The sequence below is a fragment of the Equus quagga genome, chromosome 17 (genome assembly GCF_021613505.1).
Source record: "Equus quagga isolate Etosha38 chromosome 17, UCLA_HA_Equagga_1.0, whole genome shotgun sequence".
NCBI lineage: Eukaryota > Metazoa > Chordata > Mammalia > Perissodactyla > Equidae > Equus > Equus quagga.
The window spans coordinates 26,796,727-26,813,436 of record NC_060283.1 but is presented as its reverse complement, the minus strand read 5'-3'; the positions used below and the strand labels follow the sequence as shown (position 1 = coordinate 26,813,436).

At 42.0% G+C, this 16,710-nt stretch overlaps 1 protein-coding gene across 17 annotated transcripts in view; it reads left to right on the top strand.

The window, feature by feature from the left end:
- AMBRA1 (autophagy and beclin 1 regulator 1) overlaps window positions 1-16,710 on the top strand; it is a 158,741-nt gene that overhangs the window by 42,625 nt on the left and 99,406 nt on the right. For 13 of the 17 annotated variants that reach the window (XR_006885769.1, XR_006885770.1, XM_046643453.1 and 10 more), the window contains one exon: window positions 15,248-15,334. The exons of the other annotated variants lie outside the window; for them this stretch is intronic. Coding sequence is in view for 11 of the 13 variants with exons in the window: in XM_046643453.1 (XP_046499409.1) it covers window positions 15,248-15,334 (87 nt within the window). In the remaining 2 variants the exon portion in view is untranslated. The remainder of the gene's footprint in view (window positions 1-15,247; window positions 15,335-16,710) is intronic. 17 annotated transcript variants of the gene reach the window in all.

Sequence of the window (16,710 nt, the reverse complement as noted above, 5' to 3'; positions counted from 1 at the left end):
CAGTCCATTAGAGCTGTGCACGGAGCTTCGCCTCCTCTTGGATTTCTTCTATATTTATGGGGAGGGGGGGATCCAGTACATCTTCCTTCTCCTTCTGAGGAGCGTTCCTGACAGTGTGTTCACGTGAGCAAATTTGGCTTAAATGGGTGGGCCTGTTACATTAACCCAAAGAGTGCAGGATGCCATTCAGGTATGTTTGTTTGGCCCTCACAGTCTTTCTTAAAATTTCATTTTTTTCCACATAAATCCAGATTTCTGGATTCTATTGAAAAAAATTAGAAGTTCTGGCCTGCCTTCCCACAGAATAACAATCAGCAGGAGTTGAGTAGCTGTTGCCCCTTTAGTCGAGGCGTGGACTTTCTTTGTGCCTTAGTCTACACTGGGTTGACTTCACCCATTTACTTCCAGTGTTTTGTGCTGGTTACCATTGCATTAGCTCAAGCAAAATGTGTTGACGGCTATGTGTAGACGAGTACATATTTCCCAAGTGCCCTACCACTCGGCTCCACCAGGGGGAGGCAGTGGACATTGCCGTCCCCTCTCCTCTACCCCACCCACCCTGCCAAATTCACCCACAAGGGGCTCCCCTGCTGGCTGTAGGCTGACATGCTGACAGCCCCCTCACCTGAGAAGCTGCCTGACTTTTTAATAGCAACAATTAATAAACTCCTCCTCCGTTTCCAAAGAGGGAAAGTGGGGGTGCCCGGCTTGTTTGCTGGCTGTGGCACACTTTAGTGAGCAGATCTCTGTTATGTCAGGTTATGCAGGATGAAAGCAAGCTTCCTTTAATGATAGACCATGTAAAATCTTGGAGAAGAATGGCTGCACCTCTCCCTGTGAGCAGAGCGCCTTGGACAGAGGGGTGAGTTCCAGTGAAAATGCACTTGATTTGGGTGTCACCTGCCAGAAAATGAAAATCAAGTTAGACCAGGAGTAGAAAATTATAATGATAAAGGAATCAAAGGCTGAAAGTATGACTTGTCATAGAAAGAGAATTGCAGCTTAACATGTGCCCTCTTCCTTTGCTGCATCAGAGGGCATAAGTGTAAATCATTTTGCCTCTTTTGCTTTTTTCCTCCCCTACAGGTGTTCACATACGTTTCTTAGTTTTCCTCTAGCTCCCTGCTGTCTCCTTGGATCGTTTCACCTCAGCAAGGTGGCTTTTATCCTTTCCTTTCTTTGTTCTGATGGTAAATGTAACCTCCCTCCTCTTTTTTTTTTTCGTCTTTTTTCTTTTTCTTTTTGTTTCTTTTAAAGATTGGCACCTGAGCTAACGTCTGTTTCCAATCTTCTTCTTCTTTTTTTTTTCCTTCCTCCTTCCCAAAGCACCCCCTGTACATAGTTGTATATTCTAGTTGTAGGTCCCTCTGACTCTGCTGTGTGGGACGCCGCCTCAGCATGGCCTGACTAGTGGCGCTAGGTCCGCGCCCAGGATCCGAACCAGCGAAACCCTGGGCCGCTGAAGCTGAATGTGCGAACTTAACCACTCGGCCATGGGGCCGGCCCCTGGTCTTTTTTCTTATTGTGATAAAAAACACATAACATAAATTTACCCTCTTAGCAATTTTTAAATGTACAGTATTGTTAAGTATATGCATATAGTTGTGCAACAGATCTCAGGAACCTTTTCTTCTTGCTTGAGTTAAAGGCCATATTCATTAAACAATTCTCTGTTTCTCTCCCCTCATCTCCTGGCAGCCACCATTCTATTTTCTTTTTCTATGAGTTTGATTACTTTAAATACCTCATATATGTGGAATCATGCAGTATTTGTCTTTTTGTGATTGGCTTATTTCATTTAGCATAATGTCCTTAAGGTTCATCCATGTTGTAGCATATGACAGGATTTCCTTCTTCTTAAAGGCTGAATAATATTCCATTGTATGTATATACCACATTTTCTTTATCCATTCATCTGTCGGTGGACATTTAGTTCACTTCCACATCTTGGCTACTTTGAATAATTCTTGAGTGAACATGGGTGTGCAGATAGTTCTTTGAGATCCTGTTTTCAGGTCTTTGGGATGTATACTCAGAAGCGAGATGGCTGGATCATATGATAGTTCTAGTTTAAATTTTTTGAGAAACCTTTAAACTGGTTTTCCTAGCAGCTGCACCATTTTGCAAACTCACCGACATGCACAAGGGTTCCAGTTTCTTCACGTCCTTACCAACATTGTTTTATTCTGGCGTTTTGACAGTGGCCATCCTAATGGGCATGGGGTGATATCTCATTGTGCTTTGATTTGCATTTCCATCATAATAAGTGACATTAAACATCTTTTCATATGTTTGTTGGCCATTTGTATATCTTCTTTGGATAAATGTTCAAGTCCTTTGCCCATTTTTTAACTGGATCATTTGTGTTTTTGGTATTAAGATGTAGGAGTTCTTTATATATTCTAGGTATTAACCTCTTATTTGATAAATAGTTTTCAAATATTTTTTTCCTATTCTGTAGATTGCCTTTGTACTCGCTTGTTTCCTTTGCTGTACATAAGTTTTTTAAGTTTGATGCAGTCCCGTTATCTATTTTTGCTTTTGTTGCCCGTCTTTTTGGTGTCACACCTAAGAAATCATTGCCCATTACAATACCATAAACTTTTTCCCCTCTGTTTTCTTCTAGGAGTTTTATAGTTTCAGGTGTTATGTTTAGGTCTTTAATCCATTTTACATTAATTTTTTTTATTTGAGTGCATAATAGTTTAGATCATTATGAAATTTCAGTTGTACATTATTTCTTGTCTGTCACCACGTAAGTGCTCCCCTTCACCCCCTGTGCCCATCCCCCACCCCCTTTCCCCAGGTGACCACTGAACTGTTTTCTTTGTCCATGTGCTACTTTATATTCCACACATATGAGTGAAATCATCTGGTGTTTGTCTTTCTCAGTCTGGCTTATTTTGCTTAGCGTAATTCCCTCCAGGTCTTTCCATGTTGTTGTAAATGGGATGAATGTGTCTTTTTCTGGCTGAGTAGTATTCCATTGTATGTATATACCACATCATCTTTATCCAATCATCGGTCAATGGGCACTTGGATTGTTTCCATGTCTTGGCTATTGTGAATAGTGCTGGGATGAACATAGGGGCGCATATGTTACTTTGGATTGTTGATTTCCAGTCGTTTGGGTAGATACCCAGTAGTGGGATGGCTGGGTCGTATGGTAGTTCTATTTTTAATTTTTTGAGGAATCTCCATACTGTTTTCCATAGTGGGTGCACCAGTTTGCATTCCCACCAGCAGTGTATGAGGGTTCCTTTCTCTCCACATCCTCTGCAACTTTTATTATTTTTAGTCTTAGTGATTATAGCCATTTTAACAGGTGTAAGGTGGTCTTGGTGTAGTTTTGATTTGCATTTCCCTGATGATTAGTGATGTTGAACATCTTTTTATGTGTTTATTGGCCATCTGTATAGCTTCTTTGGAAAAATGTCTGTTCATCTCCTCTGCCCATTTTTTGATTGGGCTGTTTGTTTTTTTGTTGTTCAGTTGTGTGAGTTCCTTATTTATTATGGAGATTAACCTCTTACTAGATTTATGATTTGCAAAAATTTTCTCCCAGTTGGTGGCTTGTCTTTTGGTTTTGTTCCTAGTTTCTTTTGCCTTGCAGAAGCTCCTTGGTCTGATGAACTCCCACTTGTTTATTTTTTCTTTTGTTTCCCTTGCTTGAGAAGACATGGCATTCAAAAAGATCCTTTTAGGGGCCGGCCTGGTGGTGCAGTGGTTAAGTGCGCATGTTCTGCTTCGGCGGCCCCGGGTTTGCCAGTTCGGATCTGGGGTGCAGACATGGCACTGCTTGCCAAGCCATGCTGTGGTAGGTGTCCCACATATAAAGTAGAGGAAGATGGGCACGGATGTTAGCTCAGGGCTAGTCTTCCTCACCAAATCAATCAATCAATCAGTCAATCAAGAAGGAGCTCTTTTTTTCTTTGAACTTCTCCAATTTAGTGTCTTCCCAGTTAAGCACTCTTTGTTCTCTGCATGCTTTTCGGATTCCTTTTTATACTTACCTCTTATGAATTCTCAGAAAGAATTGAGGCAGAAGCTGAACTGGTTATTTTCTGTTCGCTCCTTGAAGGCAAAGGACCATTGCTGTAATAGGGATCCTAACAGCGTTGCTGAATTTTTAGTCCTTCATAGAGCCACTAAATTTGGTACTGTTTTGGATGTGATAGGGTCAGAAGACAGAGGTAGATGTATCAGAATGTGTTTATTGTGAGATCTTTGGCTGGTGGTTCTCAGAGTGTGGTCACCAGACAAGGAACATCAGCTTCTCCTGTTAGAAATACAAGTTTCTGGGTTCACCCCAGACCTGCTGAATCAGAAACTTGAGTGGGGGGCATGCAGTCTGCATTTTTAACAAGCTCTCCAGGTGATTTTGATCCGCACTAAGTTAGAGAACACTCTTTTAGACCATCTAGGAACTCTTTACCACCACCTCCCCCTCCCCCACACCTCTGTGTACTAAATCCCTTTGCGTGACCGTCAGCTTTTATTTTTCCTTTTGCTCCTGTCCCCTGTGATGCAATGCTGCTTTAACTGTCAGTGTCCTTAGGTGGTCTCTCTCCTTCTAACTTATTCTAATGGAAAGATTTGGAGTTGAGCAACGCTGGATTCAAATTCTGGCTCTCTTGTGTCACCTGGGCAGGTTAAGTAGCCTCTCTGAACCTCAGTTTCCTCAGTTGTAAAATTGTGTGAGGATTAAATGAATTAAACATCAGTTGCTTTTTCAAATTTAGGTCAAGAAATGTCTGCTCTTTTCTCCCTTTCTCCATTATTACTTTGCTCAAAAAAAAAAAAAAAAACTTTTGCCTGATACATTGCCTGCAGGTCAGTTTTTTTTCTGTCTGTATCATTTCTTGGACTTCAGGCTTCATGGGGTATCCGTGAAATCTCACCATGTAAAATTAGAGTAAACCAAACACATGAAAAAGTGAAGCGCCTTGTAAGGGAGGGTAAGGAATGGCTGTTGTGATGGGGCTGCTGCTGGTGACTCACTTGCAGCAGACACAATGAGGTTCTATTTTAGAAAGTTCAATAATTCAGAAGGTAGCCTGGTCCATAGCAAGGGAATAGGATATTATTTTCATTTTTCCTGCACTCTTTTATAGTGATTTGTGCAAAAGGAACTGGGTCCTGCCTCTTGATAAGAGAGGAAGCACAGATAACCTTAATTTCCCATATTCTAGGGCCACCTTCTACATTGAGAGGGAGCCATCCGGAGTAGAAGTGTGTTTCAGAACGACGGAGAGCCTGATTGGGATAGCTAGGAAAGCGTAGCAAGGCTTTTGAAATTGACATTGACCCTTCCAGCCAGTCCCAAGACCTTGTGCTTTGGGCAGAGTGAGCAAGTTTGCACTGAGTTTTATTGTTTCCAAATGTCTTGTTTAGTGGGATTTTTCCTTTGATCACCAAGGTTCCTTTAAGTCCAAATGTGATTACTTTAGGCTGGTAAGCCAACTTTATGGGCTTAGTTCTAATGCAGCTGTTGTGGCTAGCTTGAAAGCTCTACAAGTCAGGAACCATTTCATTCGTCTATCGATGCATAACAAACCACACAACTTAAAACCTTAGTGACTTAAAATAACAATTTTATTGACTTTCTTTGTTCTTTGGGTAGACTGAGCTCAGTTGAAGTTTTTCTGCTGGTCTTGCTTGGGGTCTCTCTAGAGTCATCTGGAGGCTCCGCTGAGACAGCTAGGCCTCTCTCCCTCGCCATGTAGTGTCAGGGACTCCTCTCTCCATGTGGCCTCTCTAGCAGAGTAGCCTGACTTCTTACGTAGCAGCTTAGGGCTTCCGTAAGTGACAGTTCCAAGAGGGAGGGGATGGAAGCTGTGAGTCCTTGTAAAGGCTTGGCCCAGAACTGGCACAGCTTGCCACATTCTCTTGTTTAAAGCACGTAACAGACTGGTCTAGATTCAGTGTGGGAAGAGACCGCACAAGGGCAAGAATACCAAGAAGTACGTTTCTTTGGGGTCCATCTTTAGAGACCAGCAACTACAGGGACCGTATCTATTTTATATACTAATATATACCCAATAGTAGACACTAAATAAATATTTGTGGTTTGAATCAGTGATTGGATGGACCAACAGACAGATTGGTGGATGGGTGACTGACTGCTTTTGTTGGTGTATTTGGGTGAGGCTGATGAGATTCTTAGGGCTCAGATCCCATGTTTATGCCTTTACAGTACCCATCCTTCAACACATGTCTTTCTTTCCAAGAAACCACCTTTTTAAGCATAGTGACTTGAGTGGCCAGAGTGCCTCATGTTCCCTGTAGACACTTTGGGAGTTGTAATCCAAGGAAGAAAAAGTTGTCACTATTTACTGGACTGTGTGCTGGCTGCCACACATATGTTCTTATTTAATCATAACACCTTGTGAAGTAGGGATTTCTCCTTAAATTTGGATGCTGATGATAATGAACTTGCCCAAGGTCACACAGCTAGTAAGGGACACAAGATGGTGAATTTAAACTGCAATCTGATTCTAAAGCTGAAGCACTGACTTCCTCATCTATTAGTTATTCAGAGTTCCTCTTGGTTGGTCTCAGACCATTAGTATATATCAGAGGATTTCTCAACAGCAGAACTATTAACACTTAGGGCTGGATCAATTCTGTATTGTGAGAGGCTGTCCTGTGCACTATAGGATGTTTAGCAACATCTCTGGCCTTCACTTACTAGATAGATGCCAGTGCACTCCCCCAACCCAGTTGCAACAACTAAAAATGACTCCAGACATTGCTGTATGTCCCCTGGAGGGAAGCCCCTCCCATTGAAAACCACTGGTGAGTTATTTCATAATTTGCTGTCCTTTGACCTTGCTGTGTTTTGAATATTGCATCTCACAAGGAACTGGCAGTGACTTCAAAGCATCTTATTCTTATAATAATTATGATAGTATTGCCTGGTTCTGATGGTCTTGAGTCATGCCTTTCTCTCATTGCCTCTCTCCTCTTTTGCCTTGTCTTCTTGCTTTTGTCTGGATTCCCCTAAATAAAATGCAGCGGGATAAAGTGGTGTTTGTAAGGACTTTTTACACAGGTATCGATTCAGCAGGCATTCAGATCTCTGAGATTATAACCATTAGTGCCAGTGAAAAGAAGGCAGTTTACATCTTCTGATTATAGTCTGGGGGGAAATGCATAATATTTAGCAAGCTGGGAATTAAATGGCTTCCAGGTTCCACAGGGTTAATCTTCAGGGTATTACTAATTGACATGCCGGAGGACATTAATGTGCAGTTCTTTTGGGGAACGGGGGAGGAGAGTGGAAATTGCACTTTCTCTACTAATTATTCTTTAGGTGTCATTTATGACAATTTCATGTTGTCTAGACAGAGGGAAATGGTGGAGAAATTATTCCACTGGAGTCAAATGCTGAGTCCAAAAGGAGTCAGTTAGATTGCTGAAGTCAGGATCAGGATGGAAGGGCAAGTAGTATACCCCCCGAGGCAAGTCACTAGGAGAAGCAGTTCAGAGTGAACCCGTGATATGAGAAAAGTGATTATACTCTGAGCTTTGTGTTAGCTCAAGGCTAACAATGGATTGTTTGGGGGCCCAGCTGGAGTCTCTGCTCTCTTGTCTATTTCTGTAGACTCCAGAAATCTCACTGCTTGAACAGACATGAGCCAGGAAGGCTGCCTCTTTGCCTCTGCTTCGTAAATGCTTCAGCCCACTGTGCATTCCTTTTTCTTCATTCTCTTGTAAGGCTTCATTTACTCACTCTTTGTCCTCCTGATGTTGGCCCTAAGGTTTTACTTCATATTATAGAGTACAGTGTTTGCAGTATACCAGGGTCAATGGTCTGTCACTTAAGAACGAATGGCCTTGATCAAGGGTTTTAGAAATTTCAGGTCAGGAATATGAATGTGAAAAATCATCTAAGAAGAAATGTACAGGTTTGCTGTTATTGAAGCGGTGAATGATTCTACCAAGATATTCTTTGTAGTATTAGTGGGTCTAGACATAGACTTGTTTTGGAATTTTGTGTTATTCTAAATAAAATTAGCTGAGAATTCAGGATCAAATTCTCTAAAGCTCTTCTTGATTTTGGGGGAAGCCAGTCAATTGGGATGCACTGCCTCTTAATTAAAGTCTAAACCTGTATGTCACAGCTGCTGCCTGTCGGGGTGTGTGCACATGTGAATATCAGAACTGGCCGTTGTCTTTGACATGCTCTTACTCATCATTTGGTGAAAAGCCTCTGGTCTAAATTCCTAGTTTAAAAAAAAAGTCTGTGGTCTGGGAGCCGACCCCCAAGTCTCCCAGAGAAAATGGATTTGGAGACAGAGTAAACATGTCCATGTAGGTCACCTTGGGCCTTTGAGTGAGTTTTTATTATAAATTGAAGTTTTGTAACTATAGTGTAATGTGTTGAGGATATACAAGAGCCAAACATATTGCCAACCAATCGTTTTATACTTGTATTAAAAATAACCACCCACCAAACAGCAGAGGATCAGATGTTTCCAGAGGGGTCTGGCTGCTTCTTCAGGCAAGACTTTTGTATAGCTAGATACACAATTGCACACCACTTATGAATTCTGTTTCCAGCTTCTTCCCTTCTGGTGTCTGATTATGTTGTGCTCTGATGTTTTGCCATTTATCTCTCACTGCACAGAGGCATTGAGGAATATGTTAATGTTTTGTAAAGATGTTTTAAAGCTTTTCTGGTGAAAGACGTTGTTTTGAGCCCCGTGAATTGTTTGTGCTTGATGATAGTAAAATAAGGCCGATCCACAGACAGGCACTGTGAGCTCCTTCTGTAGTATGTCAGTTTTTTCCTGACATCAGCCTTTTAGCAGTGCCGCCTTGCTTTGGTCCGCCCCAGAGCAGGGGCAGGAATTGCCTGCCAGGCTCTGCTGGCAACTGCCTCATGTGCTGCAAGTGCACCCCTAGAAGTAGGGGGCCCTGCAGCGATCAGATGAGTGCCTATCGTTGGATAACTTAAACGATAATTGCCAGTGTGTGAAATGGGGAGGCTTCAGTGCCTCCGCGTTACAGCAGAGATGTCAATTTGGAAATCATAATAGAGGTGTCGTTTCAGAACACACAATTATTTTTTACAAAGAATAAGGGCTTGTCATCTCCCAGCCCAGGCATGCGCCAAGGCATAGATATGGGGCTTGCAGAGCAAGATTCAGAAAGGAAAGAAGGCATTTAGTGCATCCAAGTTTCTTTGGCCCCCTGCCCCTTCTTCTGCCGAAAACATTGCCCTCTTTCCCCTTTGAGGTCTCTAGGCACTACCCCATTCAGGAGCATCATTGGTAGTTTCCCAGGCAAGTAGCCAGCCTCTGACTTTATGAATTAATAAGCCTCCCAGGGACTAGGCTGCCCTGCATTTATCAGGACAACTATGTCAGCACTTTAACCTGAGCAGCTTAAGTGACCAGAGAGATGAAGGGTGATATAAGCAGTTTCTGAAAACCTTGTTCCTTCGGGAATTTTAGCGTGAGTTTTGGACATTTGGCAACCTCGTCTGAAAGTCACAAGGTTAATGAGGGGCAATCAAATATGTCTTCTTGCCTATTCTTCCAAATCTAGTTAGGGCCGCTGACGTATTCACTTAGTTATTTATTGGTCTCCTATTACATGTTAATTAGGATGTGAGTGGGAATAAAAAGATGACTTGGATCCAGTACCTGCTTTCATGTAGCTTGTAGTTCAGTAGCTGGGGCGAGACATACTCAAAGTAACTGCAGTACAACGTGACTTAGGAGAAGGCCTTTTTTTTTTTTTTCAAGATTGGCACCTGAGCAACAACTGCTGCCAATCTTCTTTCTTTATTCTTCTCCCCAAAGCCCCCCCAGTACATAGTTGTATATTCTAGTTGCAGGTCCTTCTGGTTGTGCTATGTGGGATGCCACCTCAGCGTGGCCTGACGAGTGGTGCCATGTCCGTGCCCAGGATCTGAACCGGCGAAACCCTGGGCTGCCGAAGTGGAGCGTGCGAACTTGGCCACGGGGCCAGCCCTGGGAGAAGGCCTTTTAAGAGAGGTTTCAAAATGCTATGGGGTGTTGGGGAAGAGAGGGTGAACTTTTGCCCGGGAGAGTCAGGTATTTGAGCTTTGAAGGATTTTTACAGGTGGAGATGGGGAAGAAGAACTTTCCAGAAAGAAGAAATGGTCAAGCTAAATACATAGGTGAGATAGTGAAGGTATGTTTAGTTTAGCTAGAGAACCTATAGTTCTCAAAGTGTGGCCTGGGGTCCCCAAAGTCAAAACTATTTTTATAGTAATACTGAGACGTTCTTTGTCTTTTTCACTTTTATTCTTTCGCACGTAAACAGTGGAGTTTTCTAGAGGCTACATGATGTGTAATGAGGTTATCACTCTGATGGCTAATGGAGTGTGTCCTTGTGTATTAAAAATTTCTCGGTTTTAATTTCAAGTATAGTAAATATTGGTAGATAAAACCCATGTAAACAAAAGCTCTTTGGGGTCCTCAATTTTTAAGAGTGTTAAAGGAGTTCTGAGACCAAGTTTGAAAACCACTGGGCTAGAGCATATAGTGTACCCAGGAGGAATGAGAAATTTGGCTGCAGAGCTTTGGATGCCAAGCTGAGGAATTTGGATTTTATTTCCTAGGCAGAAGGGAGCTATTAGTTTGGGTTTGGCTCCCCTGAACTGAAATAGCAGATGTCACTCAGACATCAAAGCCAGGATGGGAAATTACTGTTTAGGCCTCGGGTACTGGTGGCATCTTAGCTTCTAGGAGCAGGTTTTCCATTATCAGTACAGGTCACAGAGTTGTGGCAATTCATTGTTTCCAGTGATTGGAGGAGAGCTAAACTTAAAGTTGGCTTTAGGATACTGATTTTCTCTGTGCGCTGACAACTAGTTAAAAGAATATCTTCAGGATATGATTGTTTACTAAGGAAGAGTTGTCTCTGGCGTGTTTCTTCTGTCTGAATTTGAAACAAAGCTTCTTTTCTTTTGCGTGACCCTTCTCATCTGCCCTGACAGCTTTGCTCTTTTCCAGTGCTGCTTCCACTATTTTTGATTGTTTTCTTTGTCATTGAAGGATACAGCGGATTTGGGGAACTCCGTTGTATATACTCAGGGTATTAATCAAGGAAGGAAGAAATATTTGTAGTCATTTAAAATGCTAGGAATTTTACAGATTGAATTGTGTTCCTATTGACTTAGAATTTTAGCGGGGCTTGATACTCATTTTTGATAGTGTGTAATACTTTGATTTCAAGTTTTCTGTTCCATTCCTTAGTGTCTCCACCTTATCTTTCAAGGAATCTTATGCAAGCAAATATTTTAGAGCAAGGATGGGCAAATTTTTTCTGCAAAGGGCCAGGTAGTAAATATTCTAGGCCTGTCCCTATCCAGGATTACTCAACTCTGTCTTCCCAGCTCCAAGGCAGCCACAGACAAGATGTAAATGAATGAATGTGGCTCTGTTTGGATAAAACTTTATTTACAAAAACAGGCAGCTGGCCCAGGGCCTATAGTTTACCAAACCTGCCTTAGAGAATTAGGGCAACTTGCTGTTAGAAGAAATCCTTTTTAAGAAGTGTGTAATTGTTTTGAAAATGAACGGTTATCTCTTTAGTTTTCGGTGGTTTACTTTTAGATTTTTGTATATTGGATGTTTTAATTTTTAATTTTGAAATAATTTGAGACTTGCAGAAACGTTGCAAAAATAGTACAAAGAATACTCTTTATCCACATTCTCTAAATGTTAACGTTTTGCTACATTGCTTTAACATTCTCTCTCTTTTGCTGTCTATATATGAGTGTGGTTATACTTTTATATATTTATGGGTTTTATATTTATATTTTACATATTTGTGGATATATTTTAAATAATGAATTTTCTTAAAGTGGTGTATAGTTTGATAGAGCAGTGGCCTTCAAACTTTAAAAAAAATTCCTCCGTTAGTAAAAGACTTTTGAGCAATCCCTGTGTGTGTGTATCAAAATAGCACAAACTGTGGTGTACCTCACCTGGATACCACTGCTATAGAGAATGAACCAGGCAAGCTTGCAAAGAAAAGATTTTTGTTTTTTTCTGTCACGGCTTCAGTGACTCTTTAAAACATTTCTGAATTGAGATTATAGGTCAGAATGATATGGTAACTTCAAGCTTGAACATGCTTGTCTGAGCCCTTCCTGAGTCCTACCTGATTTCACATTGTTGAATTGCATGATATCTCGTTAGGTCAAGTCAGATTTGCGGTGGCCAGAGCAGAAGGCTCGCAGCTGCTCTCCCGTTCCGTTTTCTTTTTTTTTTTTTTTAAAGATTGGCACCTGAACTAACATCTGTTGCCAGTCTTCTTTTTTTTCCCCTTCTTCGTCTTCTCCCCAAAGCCCCTCCCAGTACATAGTTGTATATTCTAGTTGTGAGTGCCTCTGGTTGTGCTGTGTGGGATGCCGCCTCAGCATGGCCTGATGAGCAGTGCCATGTCTGTGCCCAGGATCCGTACCAGTGAAACCCTGGGCCACCGAAGTGGAGCACGTGAACTTAACTACTCAGCCACAGGACCAGTCCCCCATTCCATTTTCTTATGTCATTTCTCCATTGATGGCTCTTTGCAAGAAGCTAACTGGAGGAGAGAAAGATCTTTCTTTGAGGTTCCTAGAAATGGTGGCGATGTTTACTCATCTAGTAGCTCTCATTCTTTCTTCATTCAATACCAATTGCAGAAGTCTTTTTTATTCCTTCAAATAGCGTTTGTGTTGTAACCGTAGAGAACTTAATGTTTCATCAGTGATATGTGTGTGGGGGTACCATTCGTAGTCATTGGCTCTCCTGGTTTTGTGTATCAGCAGTTAAAATGCCATATATATATGGCTTGCCAGTCTACTGTATTGTCTGAGGAGCAAATGGTGCCAACAGATTGTGTCGTAAGTAGACACAAGGGATGCATATTCCAAAAGAACCTCATCAGGGACCCTCCAGAGACAAAGCTTAACATTTTGGCTTTACTCTAATTTAAAGAAGCCTTCCTAATTAAGATAGGAAGTTAGGGTGGGAAGTAGACTTTGCAGGATTATAAAATGGAATCATTAAAATTGAAATTATCTAATCCAAACCCTTCTAAAGTCATCTCTCTGAATCCTCTCACTGCCTTGGCATAGTAGGGGGGAATATTGGCCTCCTGACTTGCCAGGGTCATTTTCTAGGCAGAAGTACTTAAGAAGGATATATCTTGGTCACTCTGGAGGGTGCTCCCTGCCGAAGGCCCTCTGCTTACTAAGCAGCCATTTGGATGGGAACAGGACAGGGCTCAGGGACATTCAGGACTCACTCCAGAGCCCTCGGGGGTGGAACAAGCTTCTGGGTATTTCAGGACAGCCAGCTGCTCCGAGATCTTCCTTCCCTTCTTCAGCTCCCACCCAACTCCTATAGAACTAATTTATTCGTAATGAATAAGTAATGAATTCGTAATGATTAAGATGGCATAAATGTCCTGAATAGATACTTTTCTCACAATTTCGCTTTTCTTCTTTGTCTAGTCGGTGTACCTCTCCTACTCCTACCTCTCGCAAACATTCTGTATTTCAGACTCAGAGACATGCCATTAGTTTATTTCCCCCAAAGAAAGAAAAAAATCCTAAGAATTAAACTGTCATGCAATTGTAAGATGCATCCCAATTTCAGAGACATTGAAATGTGGAGGAAAAAGTGTGTCTTAGAATTGATGAAACAGCATTTCTGCTGCTGTGAACAGTGATATCATTGAAGATTCAGGTTTTCAACCAGAGAGATGTATTTTATTGCTTTCTTCTTTTCCTCCTTGGTTACATTGTATCCTTTCCCTTCAATGGTAGAACTATTTCAAATGTCTTAAATGTGAGGGTTACAGGCCTTGTCCAGATAGAAAACATCATTTAACAATTGCTTGTCCTGGGCAGGGAAGGTAGCAAGCCAGGTTGACAGAGCCTCTGCTGTCTCTCTTCCCCAAGCTGTTGGGGGCAGTGCTTCTGTGGGCCAGTTGCTGAGATAAAGTGACTGCACATGACTATACCTAAAGCCAGCTGGTTTTAATAACAGTGAATTGAATTAACTCAGTTGGAGAAGATTGGTAGCTGCTGTCCTTATCCTGCAGCTCTGCTTTAAAGAAGAGTCTGGCAGGGAGCTGGAGACCTGTTCCCGGGAGAGCCAGGCAAGATGCTGCTGGAGAGGAACAATGTGCGTTTCTTTCTGAGACATTTCCTTTGAAACGTGCTCTATGGCAGGAGCCTGATTGGCTGCCAAGACTCGTTTGAGTTGGGAAGCAGTGTGGCAGACATGGCAAACTGGGGGGTGCCTGGGCCATGTTTAGCAGATGTATTTTAACTGGCCCTTGCTGTATGAAAAGGGAAAAATGTTTTTGCTAAAATTTAACTAAAAGAGATTTCTTGTGAAAGGCCAGATTTCTGGCTTCTCTTAAAAAATAGGAAGAGCCAGCAATACTGGGCCCACGTTCTTGCTTGGACCACGGTGGATACCTGGAAGGTCCTGTGGTATAGCATAGTAGTTTGAAGCGTTTTGAAATTGACAGACCTTCGCTAGACTCCTAGCCCTATCACTTAACAGCTGTGTGCCACAGGGGAGTATACTTCTGGGCCCAGTGTTCTGATGTATGTATAGTAATGCCTACCTTTCCAGGTTGTGATGAGGTTTAAATAAAGAAATATATATGAATTACTTATATTTGCCTGGCACCAAAAATGCTCAGTAAAATGTGTGTGTATCACGTATGATCAGTTGAATTTATGATTGGTGTAGATTATATAAGTAAAGATTTTTGTCGGTTGTTAAGAGTGCCCGAGGAGTACTCTTCCTCACAAAAGGTGTGGGCAAAGCAGACTGATTAGAAGATAAGGGGATGTGGCTTAGCTTGACATGGAGGAACTGAACACCAAGATAAATGTTGGCACTACGTGATAATCTCTGGGTATGCCTAATTTTTCCCTCCTGTGTTGATCCTAACCTCCTATTTGTCTCCTGGAGGTACTGCAAATAGAAATAAGATCACGTCTCTGAAGCGCTTGTTCATTTCTCACTGAAGAGCAGTATTCAACCTGATACAGCGGCCGGATCCAGTGTGGGAGCTCTGTAGCTCTTCATTTATTTATGTCTCTAAGTATTTACCTTGTAGGAAGGGTGTGATCCCAGATAACAGGTGTTAGCTAGCTGCAAAGGGGGATGTTATTTATATCTCCCCGAATTTTTCCTTATGAATGACCTCTGAGTTGGTAATTGACAGGGATTATTGCCATTTTTTTAATCTCTGCTAGGAGGCTGCTGGAGTCTTCCCTCATTTCATTATCCCGTTATGATGGAGCAGGATCCAGAGAGCACCCAATTTACCCAGACCCAGCGAGGTAAGGCCAAAGTGAGAAATGGCACTAGGTGGGGGGGAGGGGCTCCCCTTGGGGTTGCCAGGCTGTTGGAAGCCCCATTCTGTGCCTCTCTGGGCCTGGCGCTCTTTTGCTCTTCAGTTACAGTTTTGAGACAGGTGGTTCAGGTGATTGGGGAGTATTGCAGGTAAGTGAACAGAGCCTCTGGTGACAGAGGGTTATGATTGAGCTCTTGTTCTTTGGGGCTCATTTCTTTAAGTGGGGCACTAGAGGGGGAACCCGAGGAGGCCACTGGCAGAGTCACAGGATATTCCTTTTCTGCTGCTAAGAGAGGCTTTTGCCATTCAGATGGCTAGCCAAAAGGGAAACAAAAGTTTTTATTAGTAAGGAAGTTACTTACAAATTAAATAAACAAAAAATCCTACTTGCTCTCATTTGAGAGAGAATTTAGAATATTCAAAGGTAGAAATCAAGTGCATTCACATGTTGAATTTTTGGAGAATACTTGAAAGAAGAGATGACTGACAAGGGTAACTGAATAAAACAAGTTGGCATTTTATTAAAATGCTTGTTTTACACTGAGTAGAAGACTTTGGAAAAGTTCTTGAGGAGATTAAAAAAAACACCAAACATTCAAATGAGTTCAAGGCCAGCCTTTACCTGATAGTGGTAGCTGAGGACCAAGGATGAGGTGTTGAGTTGATGTGTTAACATTTATTTATAGAGAGCAGCTCCTTGGGCTTGTCACAGCCAGACTTAGTGATTTTGTTAATGATCTAAAAAGGGGATAAATCTGCACATTATTTAAGCAATAGCAAAGCACACTGTGAGTCTCTGCTGAAGGAAAAGGGTAGCTTATAATGGTGGGGTTGGCAAGTTAACAGTGTAGGTCAGATAAAGCCAAACGACCTTTGCTGTAGATTAAGAATTTCAAGTGTGGGAACCTTCAGGCCAAGTTGATTCCGGGGATAGTGAATGATTTGGTTGTTGCCACAGTTATGCCATGATACTGAGCATTCTTTCTGAGGTGCCGGGGAAAGACTCCCCATTATCCTCTTACTTCCTTGTCCACACCCTGGAAATGGCAAGTCCAAGGCTCAGGGAGCATGGAGAGGGACGACTTTAGCTGATGACTAAAGCAGGCAAGTTTATGTTAGTCTCTGATCATATTTGAAAGTTATAAGCCCTAAATGGGAGAAGGAAATTTTTTGCATGAATCAGATACTCTGAAACACTGAGATAGAGAACTTCTTGCTATAAAACAGTGCCTTTTAGGACAGCAATGGGAGTCTCATCCCCAGAACCTTTAACCTGACAAAGTTTGACAGTGATTCTTAAAGACCATTATTTGTCCTCCTTTCATGTAATGAATTTGTTATTTATTCCTACTCAGATCTCTT